The sequence below is a fragment of the Odontomachus brunneus genome, unplaced genomic scaffold (genome assembly GCF_010583005.1).
Source record: "Odontomachus brunneus isolate Ranch 3 - 2012 unplaced genomic scaffold, Obru_v1 Obru_scaffold_044, whole genome shotgun sequence".
In the NCBI taxonomy this organism is placed as follows: domain Eukaryota; kingdom Metazoa; phylum Arthropoda; class Insecta; order Hymenoptera; family Formicidae; genus Odontomachus; species Odontomachus brunneus.
In genome coordinates, this window is record NW_022639494.1 from 519,613 (window position 1) to 543,040 (window position 23,428).

Sequence of the window (23,428 nt, forward strand, 5' to 3'; positions counted from 1 at the left end):
GAGAGAGAGAGAGAGGGGGGGGAGGGGAGGAGATAGATAAGGCGGCTCTCCGTGTGAGAATTAATAGTTAAATAAAAAGGAAATATTGATGGAATTTTAATTTCATCATTGTTTGAGCTTTCACGTTGATATTGTACTAAACTAAATTATAGTGATACGAGACGAATGTCGAACGGAGAATACTTTTGTGCATTTAAATATGATATGAAAAGCACGACATATGTATTTTAGCGTATATTCCACAATATAGTATATCATTATGATGGTGAAGAGAAGAAATGTTACTCATACGGCTGTTACGAATGTGAGAGGCAACTGATAGTGCAGTGACTAGAAATTAATTGCAATTGTCGCTACTACTAGCGATACGAGAAAATAAATTTGTACGATATGTTGTAAATGAAGCAGATATCATCGACTCCTTGTAGATAGGCGCGCCCTTGCACGCGACTTTCACAGTGGCAGCGCAATTACTTATTTTGTCGCATTTACTCAACACCACGATACTAAGGGGTAGAGTATGCAGTTACGAATATTACATTTCGGCGCAACGTTTTAAACTACACGGATTCAATGAAAATCTTTGTCACGACAGAAGTTTCGATTGCCGTGAGATCTTTCAAAGCATTTCACTGAAGTTCAAGTAATTTACCACATATACACGCGCAATGTGTTTGCAACGATTAATCCTTTCAGGACGGGAGACATCTTTTGATGTTCTACGGCTTTCATATATGTATTTAAGAAACTATCGATATTCACAAAAATTGGTATGTAGAGGTTTTTTGGGGTGCTCTTTCCAAATTTAAAATAAAAAAATTGTATAAAATTCAAAATGGCGGATCAAATATGGCGATTTTCAAGATGCCAAATTATGTAAATATGACTCAATTTCCGTAGAACTTCATATTCTCTAAATTTGAATTAGTGAAAATCTTGACTGATTTCCAGTTTCGCTCTTCTTCATCGGAGTTCATTAATACCACACAAACTTTAGTAATCATATCAAGGCCCCACATGTGATCCATATATGACTCATATATGATACATATATGGATCATATACAAACCATTTTCGCAAGGGTAAACACAAATGAGCAAATGTAATCAGGTCGGGTCAGATTTAAAATTTTTTTCCCTTGACCGGCATTTTGAATTTCAAATATTCGATTACAGTTCTCAAAAAAGTATCTTTAAAAAGTTTCATAGTTTAAATTTCACGAATATCACGAATATTTATATTATTTATCATTTTCTTCGCCATATTGAGTCCGCCACCTTGAATCACAGAATTTTAGAAAACTAAGTTTAGATTCGGATTCAACGACCCAAAAACCCATAGAATATGTACTTCCATATAATGATCTCTCCGAGCAACCCCCGTCCTGAAAGGATTAAACGAGTGCACGAACAAAGGCGCTCGAATATATTATTGAGAAGCAACATTTTTCAATACTCGATGGCAATCGTGACTCAAACGCATCCCTAGTAGTGAATGACACTTTTACATACTGATAGATACCTGGCACATATGATCGACGCAATCATCCAAGTTTGTGGAACAATTGAGACCGGCGAAGCCGATCGGGCATTCGCAGCTGTAGTGGGTCTTGTGGTCGACGCATCGACCCCCGTTCTCGCAGGGGTCGTGCCCTTTTGTACAAAAGGGTATCTTTTCCTCGCAGTACTCTCCCATGAATCCTGGGGCGCAGTCGCATCGATAGGCCTGGATGAGGTCGACGCAGGTTGCGTTGTTAGAGCACCTGTTGTTGGCACAATCGTCGACGTTGCTCTCGCATCGAAGTCCCTTGTAGCCGGGGGCGCAGTCGCAACTGTCACACACCGACTGAACGTCAATCGAGACATTGAGCCCGACATGCGATCACGGTGGATCCGCCAAACGTATTTCACCGCGGGCGATGAACCGCCGACGCTGTTCTTCTACCCTATCTTTTCTTTCTTTTCACATGTTTGTAGCCTTAAATTTGTGGATCGGAAACTTATACCGCGTAACAATAAAGGGCAAAGATAATGATCGCTTTTGCTAACTTGAAACCGTATCATTAGTATCGACACGATATGATATAACGTAAGAGACGATAAATCGATATTATGCTCGAAATGAAAAATGACGAGAAGACTTTGTTTGAATCTGACTTGCAACGTTGTGTACGCAAGGCCAACGTCTGCATGCGATGCCGGCGTACACGTGGTGCTTGGTGAAGTAGTAGGCACGTAAGCTCGGTTCTTCGATTTTTCGATAATCGCAACAGCTTCTCTGTTACGAGCGGGTTATTGACAGCGCCGTCGGCAGTTTATAGCCTGCAGTCGTCACTCCTCGGGGCTCACGTGCAGAGGGTCCCGTTTATTACGCGTGCTGAAAGCTGGAATTTGACGAACGCTTCGATCGACTTCCATTCTGGACGCCACTTTAAGCAGCATGGCGCGCCAAAGTCGTCGAAATAACAATAAGTATAAGCGAAAGAGCTTCTTTCTCTCGGTGCGTCCCGCTTCATCGCGTTACATTTTGCGTCCAAGTCAAATTTAAGCTTCAAAGTGTTTCGTCCCGTCTATATATACAAACATCCTCTATCGTGCATATCTACATCTACTTGAATGTCCAAAAACATTCAAGTACATGTTACGTTTACAGGAGTATGGATTTCTCGAACGACTACTTGGCATACGCGCAATGATTTCGTGCAGCTTCTCTACCGATGTATAATAATAGCATCATCTACGATACCGTTGTCGCAACTATCAAGAGGATACATGTGGTTATTGGGATGCTACGTCATTTCTATAATATTGCCTGATGGATTGTTGACAATAAAATCGACGAACTGTTGGCTTTCGTGAGTCCGATCGAGTGTCTCTCGAATAAGATTATTTCGTGCAAGATCGCCGTTATCATTTCCTTCGATCGCGATCTTCTTCCGAGACGGCAATCGAATTCGCCGAGAATTCGATTGCCTTAACAATCGGTATGCGATTAATAGCTCGTTCGTATTGATGGTTCTACTGTAATGGCATTAAGTATGATTCGTAAGAAAATTCGCACATAACGTATATTCCCGATGCACAGAGTTAACGTGAGCGAAAAGAGAAGGAGCGCGGAAGAAGGCGCGAAGGAAAGGAGAGACACGCAAACCCCAGTAAAGCAAGTTTCGTCCAGATACGATTCGATACGACAGCTGTCGCGCAAACGTTCTACGGGTTCCACTGAACGAGCAACTCTCTAAAGTCAGCCCGACGAGCTACCGTTCCGATCGAGCTGTCTCGCGACGGTAGGTACCTGAATCTCCCTTCTTCCAGTACTTTACAAGTTCCGGAGTTCCTGCAAGGATTTCCATAGCACGCGTCAATTTTATGCTGACACCGGTCCCCATGATATCCTGGCGCGCACTTGCAACGGAATTGCCGTTCCGGAAGCGCCTCGCAAAATCCTCCGTTTTGACATGGCGAGGTGTAACACAGGTCGCACTTGGCCAAGACTTCGGCTGGCTGTTGCTTGGCTGCGCGGAAGAAAGGTCTACGATTAATGAGCAACTTTAGTACCCTACCGTGATGCTGAGCCAAAAAACCACGAACTAAACAGACTGCGTCGCGCTGTACTACGAAATCAAAAACACCGTCACGTGCAACAACCATAGTGTGGATCGCGGATCAGTAATGGCCAAGCGCCGAGGAACGAGACGGACGGACGACTTCGATGTCCGTCGAAATATTAAAGCGTCGTTAAATGGAACGGATAGTCCCTTTTCACGTCTAATGGAAAATCGATGTTTAATGGCCCGTTTTACTCGAGAGAGTCTTTTACTCTAGACTGGACTAGACCAGGGACACGCGATCTATGATCTCTTCCTCCTCCAACGGTAAATATCCGATTGAGCGATCCTAACGAATGTTTCAATGAATACGCCAGTGAGTAAGCTCTCACTTGCTGTCTGGATAGTGTGATGATCGATATCGATTATTGTTGCGTCCATTCGGGCGTAAATGGACAACGTTCGATACGACAGAGACTCTCGGTCCCGGTCTCTCGGCCATTCTGGTCGCAATCGAGATGTAAGCTCGTGAGATATTTACTTTTGCATTGAAAGGCGCTGGCCGGTGCTGTCAGAAGCAATTTGTCTCTCATTGCGGGAGGCTCCATGCATCTGGCTATACCAGGCTCCACGTAATCTTTCTTCACCCATTCAGCCAACCACCGCATGCTGCAGTCGCAGTAAAGCGGGTTGGACCCTAGGGCGCTGTAAACACCGTCATCGATAAATAGCTGCGCCATCGAAAACCGAGTGTATGTGCTGTTACGAATCGAACGATACTTACAGATGCGTTATAGACTTGAGATCCTCGAACGCTCCCTCTGGAATCACCGATATGTCGTTGCCGTGCAGTGAACTGAAAATGGCAAAAGTATCGTGCATATTTTTATGTCACGCAATTCTCCGACATGGAAACGCCACAAACAAACTTAACGACATACACATTCGTCCGCGCAAACGAAAGAAGAAGAAGAAGAAAAAAGAATAAACTCAAATAGCCAACTTATCATGACGAGTATGAACCGCGTCGAAAATTTGATAACAATTTAGCAGCGTAAGAATAGCGAGCAAAAATTGTTGCGAGTAACGTGAGGGAATCCGCAACCGTGCGAACGGTACACAAGGGCGAATTTTCGAATAAATTTATTCGCGACGACACGGATAAAACGTTGACCGAGTATTTGCACACGTGACTCACATTATCCGCAGGTTCTTCAATCCCGCGAGGGCATTTCGCTGCACACACTGCAGCTTGTTGTAACTGATGATTCTGCAAAAGAGTAAGTATACGTACATTATACAAAACATTTCTCTCCTTCTCTCTCTCTTACGCGCGCGCGCGCGCGCGCGAGTCCCTTGACAGGACATCGCGGAATAAATGTTCGACTTACAGGTGCGACAGCTTCGTGAGATTCCTAAAGGTATCGTTGGACAGCATTCCGATCTGGTTGTTGCTCAGATCCCTGAAAACGAAACGAAGGACGTTAAAGATGGTGAAAGCCGCCGGCAAAAGATATACAGAAGGTGCACGCGCGCGTATTTTATTTACAGTCTGGTGAGAATCCTCAGGTGGTTCAGCCTCTCCGGCTGGATCGTCTTGATGTCGTTCACGTCCAAATACAGCTCGGTGGTTTCCGGTGGAATCCCGCGTGGAATCTCTGTAAGCTGAGACCTCGAACATCTCACCACTGAACCCGCGCAATTACATCGAGGCGGGCAGTAATCGTCGCCTAGGCAACCTACACTGTCGTCTGGGCATAAAATAGTTGGCGGATCGTTAAGAGAGGATTTGCAATTCAGATTACGTATATTATTTTATCGAGGTGAATAAAGATGCGCGCAGAGAGCCGCGGAGTAACTGACTTGACGTGTGAAATTTCTTCGTAACTGCCATGCGGATAATATGTAAATCGTGGATACAAACGCGCGCTGCAAATTCAAATTTAATTGATATGTATATTGATTGCGAGAGACTTGGCGTACATTCGCGAATCCGTTTGCATGCAAAACTCGCATTGGTTTCATAGGATACGTCATGTTTGCACTCTTTGCATTCCAATTTGATTGACCGTTAAGCGATAACGAGAAATGCGACAATACAAATTATTGAAAAGTGTACGCGCAGCTCGTGTATGCCACACACGCGCGCACACGTGTATGCGTGAAATAATAAATACAAGTAATACAAATGGCGAATATGGTACGTACTGTTGCACTTGAACTCGTGGTGCGGAATGTCTTTGATGACAGCATCTTTTAATCGCGGCGGATCATGACAACGTCCAGTGATACCGACCATATCTCGTTTCCTGAGCCATCCCGCGAACCACGCGAGATAACAGTTGCACGACAGCGGATTACCTTGCATGTTGCTGCAGGCAATACCGAAAAATCGAGAGACAATTATGGCCGATTAGTTATAATTGTATTCCCGCGAAATGTGCGAAATAAAAATTCGATAATGCGCTGAATCGGAGAGCGATTTAAAATTACTTATTCATCATTTGCAAAATTACTTACATGGTGCGTATGTGCGCCATCCCGTCAAATGATCCTGGCATAACGCACGTAATAGCATTACCGTGGAGATTCCTATATAAAATTAATCATGCAAGTCATCATTTCCGTTTTATAAACGAAGGCGAAACGTCGGCGAAACATTGGCACGCCCAAAAGGGATACTCACAGTGTTTTAAGGCTCGACAAGCCGGAGAACATCTTGTTGTGCACTTCTCGCAGCCTATTCTCGGACAAAAGCCTGCGAAAAAAGAAGGCTCGTCATTTCGCGGGACGAGGTGCGTGCACGTGATAAAATGAAAAGAGGTTGCGAACAAAGTTGCGTCGCGTTACAATTTGCAGTCACTCTTTACGAGTCGATAAATATCATTCCTCGAGGCAACGAGCGAGTGCCTGAAGGACACGAAAGAATAAAAGCACACGAGACATTTTCAAGGTAATACTGTGGTGTAACGCTTTTGTATCCTTCCAATTCAGGCATGTCAATCATATTTTATACGATAAATGATGATAAGTGTGAAATACTGACGCACGTCGAATAATATTCTTAATCCTTGACTCGCATGTTGCTTATTTCAGCATTTACAAGGCACAAAGAATCGTGACGTTTCTTATAATCAATATGCGAGTAAAGTAACGACGGTGGAACTGGACGATCCCGCGACATCCCGTTAAACAGACACTAAGAATATCGCTAAAGAAGTCTTTAATTAGAAGTCTTAAAACCGCTGGCATTGTTTTAATAATTGTCCCCGTCGCGACAATACGGCCTTCGAAAATTCTCCGAGAGATGCTCTAAAGTTGGAAATATCGACTAGGAAAGACCGTGTAAAGAAAACAATCCTGACGTGACACAACGGTACTTGCAGAAAGGCTCCCATTGTGTAGGCAAGGGCCAAGTTTTCCAGAAAGACAACGACGACGGCGACAAACTCTGGAGCGATGATAATAATAATGATGAAGAAGAAGAAGAAGAAGACGAACAAGAAAAAGAGAAAAAAGAAGGAGAAGCAGCTGTACGAAAGCGGCATAATTCCGTAAAGGCGTTGACTTACAGGTCGGTGAGATTGTGAGCTCCTTGAAAAGCGGACGCCTCGATGCGAGATATTTTATTTTTCCTAAGGTCCAGATGCTGCAGCTCGGGTAGCTTCTCGAAGAGACCGTCCGCTTTGATCTTGTCTAGTTCATTGTTGCTCAACAATCTGACACAAACACATCAAAAGATATGTGTAGAGCAAGTGGGTCGACTACTGTCGTCGTCGGAGTGCGTTTGCATGTTTCATGTATGTATGTATGTATGTATCGCTGGTTTGTTAATCTAACAGCGTATAGTAAAGAGGGAGAGAGCGAGGGGAAAGAGAGAGAGGAAGGGAAAGAGAAAGAGGGGGAGAGGGAAGGAGAAGGAGAGAGAACGAGAGAGGGAGGGAGGGAGAAAAAGAGAGAGAAAGGAGGAGAGAGACAGAGAGAAAGAGAAGCGAAATTTTGGTACTTTCCATTCGTTGCTCCATCACTTGTTTTCGACTAGCTACCGAGCAATTTATTCGCTACCGCGTTACAACAATGCGCCGTCCAATAAATTTTGCGAATTGCACGCTGAAATAACTCTGGCGCAGAAATTGGTGCGTTACAGTATTTTTCTGCGATATGCCGAACAATAGTAAAATACTTGTAGTTGATTGTTTTGCTTCGCTCGATATTAATATGCTCTCTAACGTTCGACTATCAGCTCGATATCTCTCGAAGGGAAAGAGTAGTCTGTAGAATATAGAAAATGATTCGAAAAAAATGAAGCGAAATAGCAGGCGATTCTATTTATATAATGATTCATCTGTGGACATTGTTTCACGTTTTCGGACCGTAAAGTTTTTAGGCATTCAAAAAATATTACATAATACATGAGATATGTGCGAGAGATAGTAAAGGTGAAAACTGAAAAGCATTTACATCGAACGCTATAATGTGTTGTAGCGCGCGCATGTGTCTATTTTTAAAAGCCCATACCACAGACCGATCATTACGCGGTATCGAGAAATTAATTATTCTCCAAGGCGCCGACGCGATCCATTAAACGGATCGGATGCATAATTTACTGCGAATAATAGTCCAATCTTCATTGTCCTTTTTCCACCGCATTCCACGATTTAATCAGGTGATTATCCGGTTCGACGATCGAATTAATATTCGAGCGAAGCAACGAGGAATTCTCTGCAGACGAATGATATTCATCCTGACCACTCGACCAAACCGTTCCGACTAATCGACAATCGGCTTGTCCGATACTCAATAATCCAAAGCGTGTGTATACTATTGTTTGTGTTCACAGGAAGAAGGAAAGAAGAAAACGAGAACGAAGTATGAATATCATTTTTAAATAAATAAGATATAGATTGGAATATTAATGACGCGCGCGCATTGATTAAATTTATACGTGTCGAACTAGCGTGCCTTACTGTGCGGATATTTCAAAACAGCTTATATGACAATTTTGTAATTATGAAAGACAGCGTTCACTTTCTCGATTCGATTATATCGAGAGCTCGAGTAACACGCGCGAAATACTTGGTAAGAATATTTTTCTTATTTACGACCGCAACTACCTCTTCATCAGCGCGGTATCACACAGTATTTCGGGAAGTAGTAAAAATGTTCGCGCTGCAAGCGCGTGTTCAGTGTGACAAACATAACCGCGCGAAATATATTGCGGATGCTGCTGTATGACATAAATCGAGGTTTGTTTTTGGCTTTCTCATTTTGCGTGCCTATGTTCGTCGTCCACGGTGCAACAAACGACAAGTAAAATATCGCTGGAAGAAGCTTCGACAAAAGGCCGGCACATCTCTTGGCAGATACTTTTTTCTTGCCGATTGATGTCTAGTAATGAGGAGAATGAGAAAACAAGAAAGCAATGTGGTTATTATGGTTTAGGCTGTGTATCGGGCATTCAATTCCAGCGGCGCCGACAAGAATAGCGCATTTCTCTTGCCGTCCAAGATTTGGTGACGAGTAGTTCAGCGTGTCAATCGAGACGAGTATATTCACACACGAAATAAATATCTTAAGGCTCTCTATAGGTAACACTTAAATTTTGACAGTACTGAGAGAAATGGCTTGGTGAATGACACTACACTCGTCTTATGAAAGTAATATGGTGAATTCATATGCGATATCTGGCTCACATATTCAATATTCCGATTACGATGCCTCGACGCATCTGGTAATCAATACCGATTTAGTTGTAGATATCTAGACAGTTTGGTAATTCTCTCTAGATGTGTGATACTATTGACGCGATAGTTAATTGTTACTCGCTGCGACGTTTCCTTTTTCACTTATACTAATTTGTAAAGACGTCGGTGCTATAAATGAGTAAACGCTGAAACCGTCAAATATTTGGAAGAATGAAATTTCTTAAAATATGTCGACGAATTTAGAAGTAAATATATGATTACAGTAAGTATATGAAAATTATATGGTTAGATTTTAGGTAAGAAGTCTAACACTACTCCACAATTGTATTCATAACATTCACCAAACGAATTGTATGCTGTACCAGACAGTTTGGTAAATGTATTTAAGCATTACTGTAATGTTACTTAGACAATGCGCTCACCAGATAGTTTGATATCATTAACTAAATATCTTGTTACATGATTATTCACCGTTTGGTAAACCTAAATAGAATTCTGGTTAGTATCATCAGACATTTCCCTTAGTGAGGAATAAGGCTATTAAGAGCCAATGCTAGATGTTTTATGCAAATACTCAATAATGGAATCAATGCGCATGGGAGAGTATTAACTCTTATAGTGCCGAACAACGATATATCGTTGCGCATACGATGCTGCCGGACTATCCGCGTCGCGAGAGAACTCTGTCTCAAAACTAATTTTATAAGACTATGTATACGCTAGAGCAGAGCTCGGAATCAGTTGCCCATTTCGGCCGATTCTCGGGAGCTACGCCTTCTATCTTTCCTTTGCCGCTCTTTTTTCTCAAACCCAATCAAACTACATCAATTTGGTTCGGTATTTTACGCTTAGGTATATTTTTTTCGGTTGGCACTAAAAGGATTAAAATAAGGGGGTTTTTAATAATTATAATAATTGTAGAAAAATATTAGGGGATTTAGGGTCGGTTTGATAATGGAAGATTGATTCATCGTGTACGTCGTAAAGACCGGAAAATCATTTCGGCGCGTGCGTTTGCTACATTATTATCCTTCCCATCATAAAACATTTGCAAAAAACATCCAGCATTGGCTCTTAATGGCCTTATTCCTGTCAAAATTTAGGTATACTCACAAAGTCGACGTATAGAGCGGCAAGTCTTTCGGCATCGAAGTTAATCTTTTGTTGGAGCAGTCGACTGTCGCACCGTTGCACGTGCAGGGCGCAGGACAAGCGCCAGGCAGGATGCACTCGCCGGCCCTTTTCGTCAACAGTTCCTCATCACCTGTAGACAAAGTTTCGGAATAGAGTCAAACTCGAACAATCGCGCCTGAACAACACTTCCGCATCTCTCGACGATACGAAACGCACTCGTTGTGACACGACACGACACGTCAATCCGATGTCTCAGTAATGTCTCAGTCAGGTAAAACGAGAGTCGCGTGTTCGTTTCTTGATACGCGAAGGTCGGTTAGACATAATTATATGGCGAACGCGATGATGACGATGAGGATGATGATGTCGTTTCGTTAACGATAAATTTTGATAATGATGAGCAGCGTAATTAATGACGTCGTTGGACGAACCAGCCGACGTGAGATGCCGTATGTATTCGCGCGTTAATCGAGTGTTTAATATTGTGCGTTAGCGTTGAGGGCTAAATATGTTTATGTATGAGTGCAGCTATGGCAGAGAGAAGTGATTTATCATCGTATTATACATCACATTATAAATTGTCGGGTGTGATTTACGCATACATAATTATATCGACGATATGTATACAGTATGCATAATGTTAGTTTGTATAATAAATAAATAAATAAATAAATAAATAAATAAACAAATAAATAATAAATATAGAAACTTTTTCTCCACGGTGGTTGAGAGACAATGGAGATTTTTACACGTGACGTACACGAGAAGAAAGTAAGAAAATTGAACGATGCCGCGAGAACTAACCAAAAATTGACCTCGAGGGGATTCTCTCTTCCGAGATTGAAACTGCAAATCGACAGTGGTAATGTTGATGAATTTGTCGCGCACTTGATTGAGATAAGAAAAAGTGACGATCTATTATTTGCTGTTATTGTCTCTCCCGGCTCGTTCCGGCAAGCTTTACAAATGCGAGTGTGGCTCATGCAGCGACATTCGTTTCCTTCAGAGAAAGGAAACTAAAAGTACCCTCTGCCCTTAATTCTCGCGAAATCCTCCGTAAAGCAGTGGCGCGGATGTTGTGTAAATTTTTGCTGTGACTGGAGGTGCAAGTTACGAAAGTCGTTCGCAAGTTTTACGTCGGTAGTGTAAGTTCTTGTTTGCAGAACTGCACGCAGCGGTAATGCGCGTTTATACCGGCGTTATGTGTGCGTATATGCACTATACCGAGATATTTATTTTCCGACATCACCCGCCGACTCTGAATCGAATTTTGCGCAAAATGTGCTCGCGATGCGAGTCGCGGAGAACGAATACTGGTGATACCATAATCTTTCGGTAGCTCGCACGTCAGGCGTACCGCATAATTCGCGTAACGATCCGCATCTTGTTCATTCAGTAAGGACACGCGCGAATAAAACGCGAAGGAAAAATTTGCCTCCAATTACACATGTGTACTATCGCTAAAGACAAGGTAGATGCAAACTACCACAAGGCAGTTTTGTCGTTTTCCAATAATTGTAAATTTCATTCATATCAATTGAAGCCACTGATTGCGCTGGATCGCGTAAGCATGCCAGATTTTTTATCTTTAAAGCATGCGGTTGATACAATCGTGCGAGAAGTAATTTACTCCTTTCCTTTGCGATGCTTTATATATATATATATCCGTTTGCGCGACTATCCGGTATGTATCCAAGATGTTAATAAGTATACGGCGCCTTCAGTTAGGTTTTGTATCCCATATATAACCGAATATACTATATAACGGCACATACAGAGCGGCGTATATACGTTTTTCGGAATTGTCTGGTGTACAAGGAAAGTGCATCCGGGTGAAACTTGAAGCCACATAAAGGGGAAGGTTGGAAACTTTTCGGCATTATTCTCGAACGGATGCGGCAAATCGCGCTGGTAAAACGTATCGTCGTAAAAGATGTATTTTGCAAAAAGAATGTCCGTAAATTCGCGCGATGAATTCCTGAGACTCGTGAAAGTTCCTCTCACGAGTCACTAATGAAGAAGTCATTAATGAAGAATGGTGACACATCTCTCCAAACGATGAAAAAACGCGCGCGCCGCAAATGGCAGAAATTTCCCATATTATACAACGCTTGTTTTTCAACACCAATCATATCTTTTTCTTTGTCAATAGCAATATTATAGATCTAACATGGCGTGTTATGTGTACAAATGACAGGCTGTTCTTTTCTTGCCGCGCGATTAGGACACAATCGGAAAAAAAGGACAACAAACAAAAAGACGTCCGTGTACTCACTCACATAGAGAGGTAAAGTAAATCAATCGTCCTTTGTGCGTACGTATGTATAGCTTTGCTACATACGGCCGAGTGATTTAACAACTGTTGTTGTAGCAACATCGATGAAACCGAGCCTGGCAGCCGTGCAATATTATAACATAATGCACATGTAATATCGTAACATCAGCTAATGTTAACGCATACCTACCAGGTGGGATCTATTTTACGATTAACGAGATATATCCATCGGCAATTGCACGCGCCCGGCAAAGTAGTCAGCATTTATCAAGGGGTCCTTGGGTGGCCTTGGCTGCACGAGAACCTATATAGATTGTCTGGTCATCTGTTCTCGACGTGTCGACAAGAACGAAGAAGAATCGAGACAGAGAGAAAGGAGAGAACGTACGTATCTGAATATGGGATGCAAGAAGCGATCCGAGCAACGTGAGAACGATGGTGGGAATATACGCGAAAATGGAAACCGTGGATCGGCTGCCGGAAGCGGCAGGCCGTGTGCCGTCGTGTCGTGATTGATAATAAAGTGACACGATCGATCAATTCGAGTGGCTCACATCGGTTTTCGATATATCCTCCCTTGGTGAGGGAACGAATAATATTTCACGACTCGTCGGATTAATTCAATTTTTCATTACGATTATCCGCTTTTTATTGCTCCCTATTTGTAGAACGAGTCCAACTTGGATGGCAGCCAAGCGATCGCAATATCAATGATGGATAATTAATGTTGGATGTGTGTGTATGTATGTTGAGAAAATGGCGAGGAAACGTGCGATGACAGAGAAAGGGAGAGACTCAAAGGTGTCACTCGAAGTGCGACGACAGATCGACGGACAAAAGGGACTCATTTACGTGAAAATATACTCTTTCATTCTACCTCCACATAAACTACCGACCTGTACCGACACTACTCTGCCGAAGTGTTAAGAAGAGATATACCGGAAAAATCGAATCGTGCTTACCCTTACATTTGAACTTGTCGTCCCGCATCGAATCGATCTTTCGCTTCTGCGCTCTCTTTGGCATTTCGCATTTAGCACCAGATGTCTCTATAGGGTGCGCGTGAAGGTATGCGCTCAACCAGCGTAGATTGCAGTCGCAGATGAACGGATTTCTCGCCAAATGTCTACGGAGAGAGAGAGAGAGAAAATCTGGTTACAGCGGAGACAGTTCGAGTGCGAAAATATCTTGCGATTTATTGATTCTTTGATAGTTGGCTTTCCTGCGTGAAAGATTCTTAACGTTGTGAATCGCAAGGAAATATCTCTACGGGAATGTTTACGCTAATGATACGAACAGCGTTTTAATGCTTCGCAGGTTGGCAAACGTCCCATTAGCTAATGAACGTATATTGTTGTCGTAAAGAGACAACAAGGTGAGACTGGTCAGGTCCTTGAACAGGTCGGTTCGTATGCACGATATCTCATTGGCATTCAGCAACCTAAAACAAGTTTCGCCATTATTTCCAGCGGTTCCATCCAGATTTCTGGTTGCGATACTTGGCGAGAGCGAAGGCGATGTGTAAAGCCGCGAGACCTATGTGAAGTTAGCCTCTAATATTAAAAAGAAAAGAAAATAAATTTTTCTATATCTATTCTGTTTTAGAGATGTGCGAATCAAAGATTTTGTATGTTGAATCAAATCAAAATCTCAGATTTTAATTTCGAATTCGAGTCGAATCGATTTGCAATTTTTGAATTATTCGGATTCCAATCATAGGGATTCGAATCTGAATAGTTCGCACATCTCTAGTTTATTTATCGTTTGCTCGCGAATGCCCCATTAGAATTTTTGTTTGCTCCCTCTTAATTAAAAAGTTACACAAAGTTTAATTTTTTGGGAGGGTTAATCGATATCGTTTGACTGTAGACTTGCGAGTTGTTAGCCACACTATTAAATATAATCCCCTAGAGCTACTTACAACAATTGCAGATTTGTCAGTCCTTGGAAAAGACCAGCTGGTAACTCTGCGATTTTATTGCCGTATAAAACTCTGCAACGAAATATGTGCCCGCTTACGATCACGTATACTTGCCGCCAAATTATTGTTACTACATATATACACATCAAAGAAAAGAGACACATACATGGATTCGAGAGACTTCAGTCCATGGAAAGCATCCGCCGCTACTTTTTTGATCTGGTTATTGCTCAAGTCACTGCGGACGAAAAACCGGAAATATAAAAGTATGAAACGTTTCGTGCGGTCAAATAATAGGCATACTCTATATATATAGTATATATATATATCGTATACGTGTTAGAGCAGGTCAGTCACGAACGTCACTCACATTCTTCGCAATTTTCTATACGGCGAGAAGGCCTTGGGTGGAATTTCCGTGATGCCGTTCTGCTCCAACCGCCTGCGGTCAATCAGGGAAAAACAAATTACAGGAGTGAGTTGGCGAATATGCACACTACTTATTCTAGCGGCCGTTTCATAAGACAGCCGACTGTTGACTTTGCGTTTTGTTTTTCTCTCTGGCGTTTTGCCCCATACAACGACAATGAATTGTAGTTCTCTTCTCTTTCGCGCGTAGCAAGTATACTATTTTGTCTTCGTTGCTTCTTCTACCGAGATAGATAGACATTATATATGTACATTCTCTAACAAAAGATCGATTGGAAATATTATTACTCAAGGTGGGATTTATCGCGACAAATAATTGTGCCTGAGAAAAGCACAAATGAAAACAGTAAGAGATAATTCGAAAGAGGAGAACGCTTATTCAAATCGGCCTGCGTTATCGATAATACGCCGCTTGTTGAGCTCGAGCGAGAAATAAATCTCAGACGAGGAACAAGTACAAAGCGCGAGCACCGCGAGCCGCGGTTTCACTTACAGTTCAGTGGTGTCCTCGGGAAGGTGGGTTGGCACTTTCGTCAAGGAGTTCTCCCTGCAATCGACGATCCCATCGGCACATTTACAAGGATGCGGGCACTGGGGCTCAGCGCTGCATTCCGATCCCGTTCGCTCGACCAGGCCTGAACACTTGAACTCGTGCTCCTGCAAACAATGGGTTTCAAAGTCGTATTAAGCGCCGAGCTAACAAAGAGCGTTATCGATAAATCCAGTCTAACGATTGCCGCAATGTTTTGTAAAAATCCATTCTTAAGTAGTAATTGAAATGTTAACTTGGGTGGAACACAATCATTTTGTGTACAAGATTCCTACACAGTCGTATTATACGTGCGTATATATAGATGCGATTTAACGGAGTGTATTCAATACATATTAATAACAACTTGACACACAACTAATTTACATTAAAGTCTAATTACCGTCACACATAATTGCACGGAAAAAAAGAATTTGCTGCAGCAGCAAACTAATTTACTACATACGGACAGTTAAACATAATTCGCTGTGTTAACTACTTTTTCTTTGCTGCGGAAATCTATTTCTTTGCTGTGATAACAAGAAAATCTGCTAGTAAGAAAAAATGGCTAACGCAGTAAATTTGCTACAGATGAACAACTAAACATAATTTACTGCTTTAGCTACTTTTTTTGTTGCAAGAGCAGATTTTCTTGTTATCATAATAAGGAAATTGGCTTCTGCAGAAAAAGTGGTTAACACAGCAAATTATGTTTGATTGTCCATATGTAGCAAATCTTTTTTTTCCGTGTGCTAATGTGTATGTGTGATATTATACACAAGTACGTAAACTCTAGTGAGAAACGAGCGTTTGTGAATTCTACAAAATGGAATTTCAATCGGCGGTAACGTGACTCCTCGGACTCACCTGCAGATCCGCAAGATTGCGATCCTTGAGATGAACCGGAGATGCGCACCGCGTATGTTGCCCTAGGCGAGGGTAAGTTCTCAAATGACGCGATAACCATGCTAAATGGCAATCGCAAGCTAGTGCGTTATCCGTGAGCTTCAAAGTTCGCAAATGTGACAAGCCGCTCAGCGTCTCTTTGCCGAGGGTCACGAGTTTATTGTTGTTGAGCATTCTGAAATGAATATTCAGCGCGTTGATTTTTTCTCTCGCAAACATACAGACGTAAGAATATTATTATATATATATATATATATATATATATATATATATATATATCACGAATGACATGAACAGTCTAGACAATCTCGAAGAATTGGAAAAACTTACAATATTTCCAAATCTTTCAGTTCTCGTATCGAAGCCTCGTCTATACAGGTCAATACGTTGTTGTCGAGCAATCTAACGAGAGAAAGAAACAATGCTTGATGATCTAGTTGATCCAGTAACGACGATAAGTACGCGATAAATCGGATAGACTTGTAACTGATTTGCATCTTTTTAATACTCGTCGCATCTTTTAAACTCGCTCAAACTCGCAATGCGAATTGTGCGACGACGGACGCAAGTTAAATTCGACAATGCATTTGTCATAAATACAAATGCATTGTGACGTATTTGAAACTTAATCTTTTGTCAGACCACGCTAGCCGCAACGCCAGTCAAGTCGTCATATGTAAAATATCTCGCGCATGAGTTACAGCGTGCTGTTGGACTATGACTAAATGGTCTCGAGCGACAGAGATCGTTACGGGACAATCTGTCTTTGTGGTGTAGCGCGCGAGTATACATCCGATAAGGTACTTACAAATGTCTGAGAGCGGACACTCCTCTGAGAGTCTTCGGTCCTATAGTGGCGATCTGATTGTGACTGAGGTCTCTGCGATATAAAACAAAACACAGTAAGTGTCGATTGTAACTCGATCGATGGATTGATTGTATCTTATTTTAACAAACGCGTGACAATTTTTATTACTTATTAGTTAATAAGATGTAACTTTTTCAGCTACATTTTAAACGACACGATATGAATAAGAGTTGTTAAATAAATCGAATTGCTTGCACTCGCAGTAGTTACTTCGACCTAATTTCCTCACGCTCCTTCGTTCCGAAGAACCGCTTAAAAACGACCAAATTAGCAAAATCCATCGGCGTCACGTTCGCGTTAACCCGCGTGTCCGTTGACCTCTCGGCCTTTACGCTCACGGAGACGGACGACCACGTTCTCCCCCATCATCGGTGGGTAGCGATAGCCGTTCGTTCCACTTTACCGCGACTGTAGTCGCGAGTTCGTCCTACATTTTCGATCAATTATTCAAGAGCATCGAATGCCGCGGCAAGTGTCTTCTCCGCGAGCGCGCGATTATCCTCCGCCAAGTTGTCGCTGGTGCGTGCGACCGGTCGCACCAGACGATCACGTGAGCAGTTATAGGCTCGCGAGCGCGGTTCTCATCGTGACCGGGATCGTTATCCGCGTAACGAGTGACCGTTTCCACGGTCTCACGCGACACAGTCGTCGACGTCTTGCAAGTGCCCGCAAGTGCTTCATAGTCGCACCAAGTCCCAAAGTAGTTTCGAATCATGTGAAAGTCGTTTTGCAAAAGGTTAAAAAAGAGATACATCGGTTACTACTTTCAATGTAGCGATTGATTGGAGATTCATCATTTCCTGCACGCATCATCTATTCGTATCTCTGAATTATCTCGCGCGCGTGCGCTCGTGGACAGAAAAATTATGGACAAAAACTTTCCGTCCATTACCGCATACATTAAAAAAAAAGACAATCTAAAGAATTATTACAAGCTACCGTGCTGGATTGTTAAATAGGTGCTGAGTTGTTCATCGGTAATAATTGGTAATAATAATATTGATTGAACAACTATAGATTGGCCAAGGCTCTGTTGTAGAGTCTGACTGGATACTGGCGCATGGACGTGAACAATCGTGGGTTAAATAAATGATGCAGTTGAAAGATTCCGAAAAGCGAAAAGTGTGCGGATATCGTGGTATTATGAAACCTCTTTCCGAAGTCTGAGTTAATCAGAGACTCGTGATGATAGGTAAGGGGTTTCGGAGTACGGCTAGGCATTGACCATCCATTGGGTCGAAACTCGCAATCTGTAATTATGTTCACGGGAGGCAACACGGCGGATGAGAGAGGAAGAGAAGAATAAGAAAAATGCGAAATGCGGAGAACAGAACAGAGAAACTGGAAGAAAGAGAAAAAGATGACGAGAAAAAAGAGAAAAAGGTGAGAGAAAGAGAGAGAGAAGGTGAGGAGAGAGGGGGAAGGAGAAAGAGAGAGAGAGCGAGACTGGGAGATTGAACTCCCAGCCCGCTCGAGCCAATCCAGAAAGTAATTACCAAATTTCGACGCGGACGCGGACGTACAAAGGGAACTCGCGTCATTCGCGTTCGAGTTGGTCGGCGCGAAATATTATTGTCCCTGCAGAGTTTGATCGCGCCATCGAATAAGCGTTTGTCACACGCTGCGCGCAATAAAAGTTCATCTCTCTAGAGCACTCTGCGAAACTACGGGGAGCGAAATTAAAAATGGTCTTCAAACTATCGATTATCAGAAAGTGTATCTCCCGCGCGATATCATCTATATATTCGTCATTCTCTTACCGTGCATGGGTAAAAAATGTCTTTACTTGAAATGATATCAGAATCTATAATGTCAATGCTGCTTCTCTATCTTGCGCTCGATATAGTGTACTTATAATAATAATGCATTCAATTGAAAAGATACGGCTTTCTGCAAAGAGACGCAAGAAACATGAGAGCGTAAAAGCTGAAATCGGCAACTCTCGATATACGGAAACTTGGGATATTAAATTCCCAGGGCGCTCGACACAATCGCGAGAAGCAATCTCCAAATTTCCAAGTGCCCACGCTGATTCGACAAAGAGAACATACTAAAGCTCGTCTCTTTCGAGATATCGTTCGTTGTTCCAAGCGATTGAATACTCACTCACGAATAAATTACTCGCGTTATTACGTTATAATTGTATAAATTTGACTCGAAAAGCTGAGAAGCATGAATTGAGTATAAATGAAGCTACATTTACGAAACTAACGCGCTATCAAAGTAATTCTTAAGTCGACACAAATTACGTGAAAGCAAAAAAAAAAAAAAATAAAATCTCAATATAAAATATACGATGTAACGAAGCTTGGTACTTTAGAGATCAACAACAGGAGCGCGACATTTTAAACGGATTCATAATACATGAGCCTCTCATCATCGCAGTCGACAAGCTCGACAAACTCGCAGAATGGACGATGACAATGACTCGTGACAATAAGATAACAGGGAAAACGAGCATATCGAGAGTGTGCTTCATGTACCTTCCGTATCTCTCATACCTTATGGTAAGACTGGGGACCTGAGAACTCCCAGTTCGCTCGAGCCAATCCAGAAAGCAATTACCGAATTTCGACGCGGCCGCGGTCGGGTCCGTGCGAAACTAACAAAAGGACTCGGTGATCTTCGTCTCTCTCTCTCTCTCTCTCTCTCTTGCAAGCAAGCAACCCGTCCAGTTCCGAATGTTGCTGGAGCTGTTAACTGCGTCACCGCGATAAGAACGGGACCAAACGAGATTCGACGGATCGCGCGTATCGTCCGTTGTGTATAACAACAACAGGTGCCCCGCGTCTCATCGCAATCTTTTCTATCCTATAGCCGGTGGTATAATCGCGCTCTCAAAGGATTATGAAACTTGAGGGAGAAGTCGGCGACGATACCGAGAATTGCAATCTCTAGCCAGCCGCGTATTCTTCCAGACGAGACGGCTTTATAATGTTATGCGCGAGGATGCGTAACAACTGTACGATAACTATCACGGTTGTTGTGAGAAAGTAATGAAATATGAATCGCGGTTGCGCGCTGTGCCTCCTCTGTTTCTCAATCACTCTTCCCTAATTTGCGATTCGGTTCGTACTTTGTCTTTTTTATCAGCTGAAGCGTACAGCGGACAAGTGTTACAACGTCGTAAAATATAAATTTGCATATTTACAATGGAAGGATTGTGTTGAACCTCTTATTATCGTATGGTATAAGCATCCTCTCTCTTATCACGTGGAATATCGTACCTTTCTTAACGTACGTTTGCGCGAGATGTTTGTTGCGCTTATCGCGACTCCGCCGAGATCACGCGTCGAATTTACGAGACCAGCACGCAATCACTGATCGCTTAATCATCAGATCCACAACTCTATTATCGGTAATTTTTTTACTGACTGTTTGGAAAATTGTTTCAATTGACCGGTGAATGTGCACGTATACATCCTATTGCAACATTAAAAACAAATCAATTATTTTAACACAGAAAAGGACACGAAATGAAAAAGATAAAATGGCGAGTTTTAGAAGACGGAGCCCGGTTAATCGGTTAAAGTCGGCGAGATATCTTGCGAATAAAGCTCTGAAGCGAGTAGTCGCAAAGTTGCGAATTTTTTAGTTTTCGCGTCGAGGTGGGACGCGCGCACGGAATCAGCAATCTCTCGCTCCTTGATTTTAACGGCGTTTTATCTGCCCCGGATTATCGGGCATCCGTGAGAATGCCGTCGTAAGGTCGCAACATAATACGTTCGTTTGTAAGATGGCTGATCCAGCCTTATCGTCGGAAACTGCAGGTTATGCCCGAGCAGAGCCCGAGCCGGGCCGAACTGAGCCGAGACGGAAAGTTTCGAGTCCCGTCCGTCTTGCCCACTTTGCAGGATGATAGATGGACGATCTCCTCCTCTTTCTACGCTTTTCTCTTTTTCTCCACCTCCGTGTTTTTACTCCCTGCCTGCTCTTTTTGCTCCTCTTTTTCTCGTTGGCACTCCCCGGACTCCACCACCCTGTCATCCACGACGAGAGAAAGAGGCTCGTGCACTTTTCGACCGCGTGGCTGGCAGCTGCCGGGAACACCAGGAATCTCCGGACGGAAACGGTGTGCCGCTCGATCGCGATAAAGGCACGATAAAGGCGATATCGCGCTGTTGCTCGTCGCGGCTCGACTTGTCTCTATGTTGTTTTTCTCTGCAAGCGGGTAGCAAGCGTCGTGCCGCGTTCGATTGAGATTCCGGATCGGGAAGAATGTTACCGGGCGGTGCGCGTTCGGAGGAAAAGCAAGCCGGATGAACGCAGCTCCGGCCGACGATATAATCACGGGATCGGTATTTCTTATGACGTCAAGGTGGCTCTTCTCGTTAGCGGGAGAAGAACCGTATGTCAGATGCGGTGAGGACAAGTCGCTGGTAAACGCTGTCGGTTTAGGACTGTCACACATAATATGCATATCCGTAGCATAAGATGCATATGCATAGCATAAGTGACTAATGAGTATCTAATGAGTATCTATAAAGTAGCCATTTTGATTTGCAGAGAATGCTCATTGACCGAAACGGTCTTGTGTTATATGCAGCTATATTATGTATATGTATTTTATGTGTGACGGCCCTTACTCTCAACGGATAGCTTATGGATGATAACTTGCGCATCGTCTCCTCCCTATCGTGCAACAGTGATCGAAAAGATGCACTTAATCATATGCTGACAAAAATAAACTGCGCTCTACAAATCATCGATTAACAGTTGTTTTTCCATGTTGGGCAACACGGAGATGCTTGATTGCCTTTTTGTCGATGGGGCAATGGTCCCAAACGTAAGTTTTCTGGTCTATTCATTGCATTCCGAATCAGCCCCCGTTAATAAGACAGCCGGCAAACGATAGCGCGCGCGTGCGCGCCCACCTTCGCCCTCCTCTGCCTTCTTATTCGAGTGGTTAGTCACGGAAGATGGAAAACAGTCGGGAACGTCGCGTGCGAATGCAAACGCGAGCTACTTTGTCGGTTTGTTGTCGGTGGCGTTGGCGTGTCGTTGCGTATCGAGCGTATCGTTGCGTATCGAGCGATCGCCTTTAAGAAGCTAAACCCTGGGGTGAAAAGTCGCGTATGTGTAGCCACGCGTACGTTCGATCGCGAAAAGTCTAGCGCGCGCGGTGGGTTTCGCAACTGCGAGAGACCGCGTTACCTCTCGCAGTACATACGATAGGTATTTAGGTCGTCTGAAAAGTTTATGCGATAATCCCCGTCGTCGTGCTTAACATAAAGACGAGAGAGAAAGAGAGGCAAGGGGAGAGAAAGGCGGAGGAGGGGGGGAGGGAGAGAGGAGGAAAAAGAGAGAAAGAGAGAGTGGGAGAAATAGTGTAAGAGAGACAGCATGAAAGGGGGATGGAGGGGAAAAACGGGAAGAAAGGGATGAGGAGAAAAGTCGGAAGAGAGAGGAAGAGAGCACACAGGGATAAAGGGTGAGGGAGGGAGAGGGAAGAGAAAGGGAGAGAGGGGAAGTAAAATGGAGAAGAGAGAGAGGGGAGGGAAGGAGGGGAAGAGAGGAAGGGAGAGAGGGAAGGAGAGGAAGAGAGGGGATGGAAGATTGCGAAAGATGAGGATAGAGGGGAGGAAAGAGTCGGGAGGTTGGTCGGAAGAGAGAGAAAGAGGGGGAGAGAGAAGCGGGAGAAGTATAAGAGAAAGAGAGAGAGGGAATGGGGAGTGAGAGAGTGAGTAGCGACAAAGGGGGCGCAGAGAAAAGAGGAGAAACAGAGGATAAGGAGGACGAGAGAAAGTGGGGTCGGATCTAGAGGTGTCAACTTATGCGTGGGTCTAGCGCACGCATTCGGACCGTTCCTCACATATAATTATTCTTACAAGATGTCATTTGTGCGGAAATACGCGAGTCACGAGTCGCGAACGCGCCAAGTACGGATGTTGCTGTGATATCGCAAACCTCCGTGACGTTGTAGACTCGTCGCAACATACCTCGTATCTCGCAATGTTGCGCTGCGCTATTTACCCGCGTGTTATATACCGTGTACCGCCACTGACATATCGTATAAATCTCAACGGCATAATATTTCCCGTTCGCGGCTCTTAACGAATTCTCTCCTTACACATATCGCACCGGCGATGAAATATTTCCGATTCGCGATACCTA

The 23,428-nt window shown here is 43.3% G+C and overlaps 1 protein-coding gene across 5 annotated transcripts in view; it reads right to left on the bottom strand.

Annotated features, from left to right (window-relative positions):
* Window positions 1-23,428, bottom strand: part of LOC116844614 (protein slit) — a 326,403-nt gene that overhangs the window by 10,810 nt on the left and 292,165 nt on the right. For 3 of the 5 annotated variants that reach the window (XM_032816399.1, XM_032816398.1, XM_032816402.1), the window contains exons 4-24: window positions 17,255-17,326; window positions 16,777-16,848; window positions 16,408-16,621; window positions 15,505-15,668; window positions 14,953-15,024; window positions 14,749-14,820; window positions 14,583-14,654; window positions 13,959-14,102; window positions 13,624-13,787; window positions 10,366-10,516; window positions 7,120-7,266; window positions 6,234-6,305; window positions 6,068-6,139; window positions 5,756-5,919; window positions 5,097-5,298; window positions 4,939-5,010; window positions 4,746-4,817; window positions 4,332-4,403; window positions 4,089-4,252; window positions 3,295-3,514; window positions 1,522-1,831 (exon numbers count right to left, since the gene is read on the bottom strand). In XM_032816399.1, the coding sequence (XP_032672290.1) occupies window positions 1,522-1,831; window positions 3,295-3,514; window positions 4,089-4,252; window positions 4,332-4,403; window positions 4,746-4,817; window positions 4,939-5,010; window positions 5,097-5,298; window positions 5,756-5,919; window positions 6,068-6,139; window positions 6,234-6,305; window positions 7,120-7,266; window positions 10,366-10,516; window positions 13,624-13,787; window positions 13,959-14,102; window positions 14,583-14,654; window positions 14,749-14,820; window positions 14,953-15,024; window positions 15,505-15,668; window positions 16,408-16,621; window positions 16,777-16,848; window positions 17,255-17,326 (2,764 nt within the window). The remainder of the gene's footprint in view (window positions 1-1,521; window positions 1,832-3,294; window positions 3,515-4,088; window positions 4,253-4,331; window positions 4,404-4,745; window positions 4,818-4,938; window positions 5,011-5,096; window positions 5,299-5,755; window positions 5,920-6,067; window positions 6,140-6,233; window positions 6,306-7,119; window positions 7,267-10,365; window positions 10,517-13,623; window positions 13,788-13,958; window positions 14,103-14,582; window positions 14,655-14,748; window positions 14,821-14,952; window positions 15,025-15,504; window positions 15,669-16,407; window positions 16,622-16,776; window positions 16,849-17,254; window positions 17,327-23,428) is intronic. The other 2 variants (XM_032816400.1, XM_032816401.1) reach the window with 2 other exon arrangements.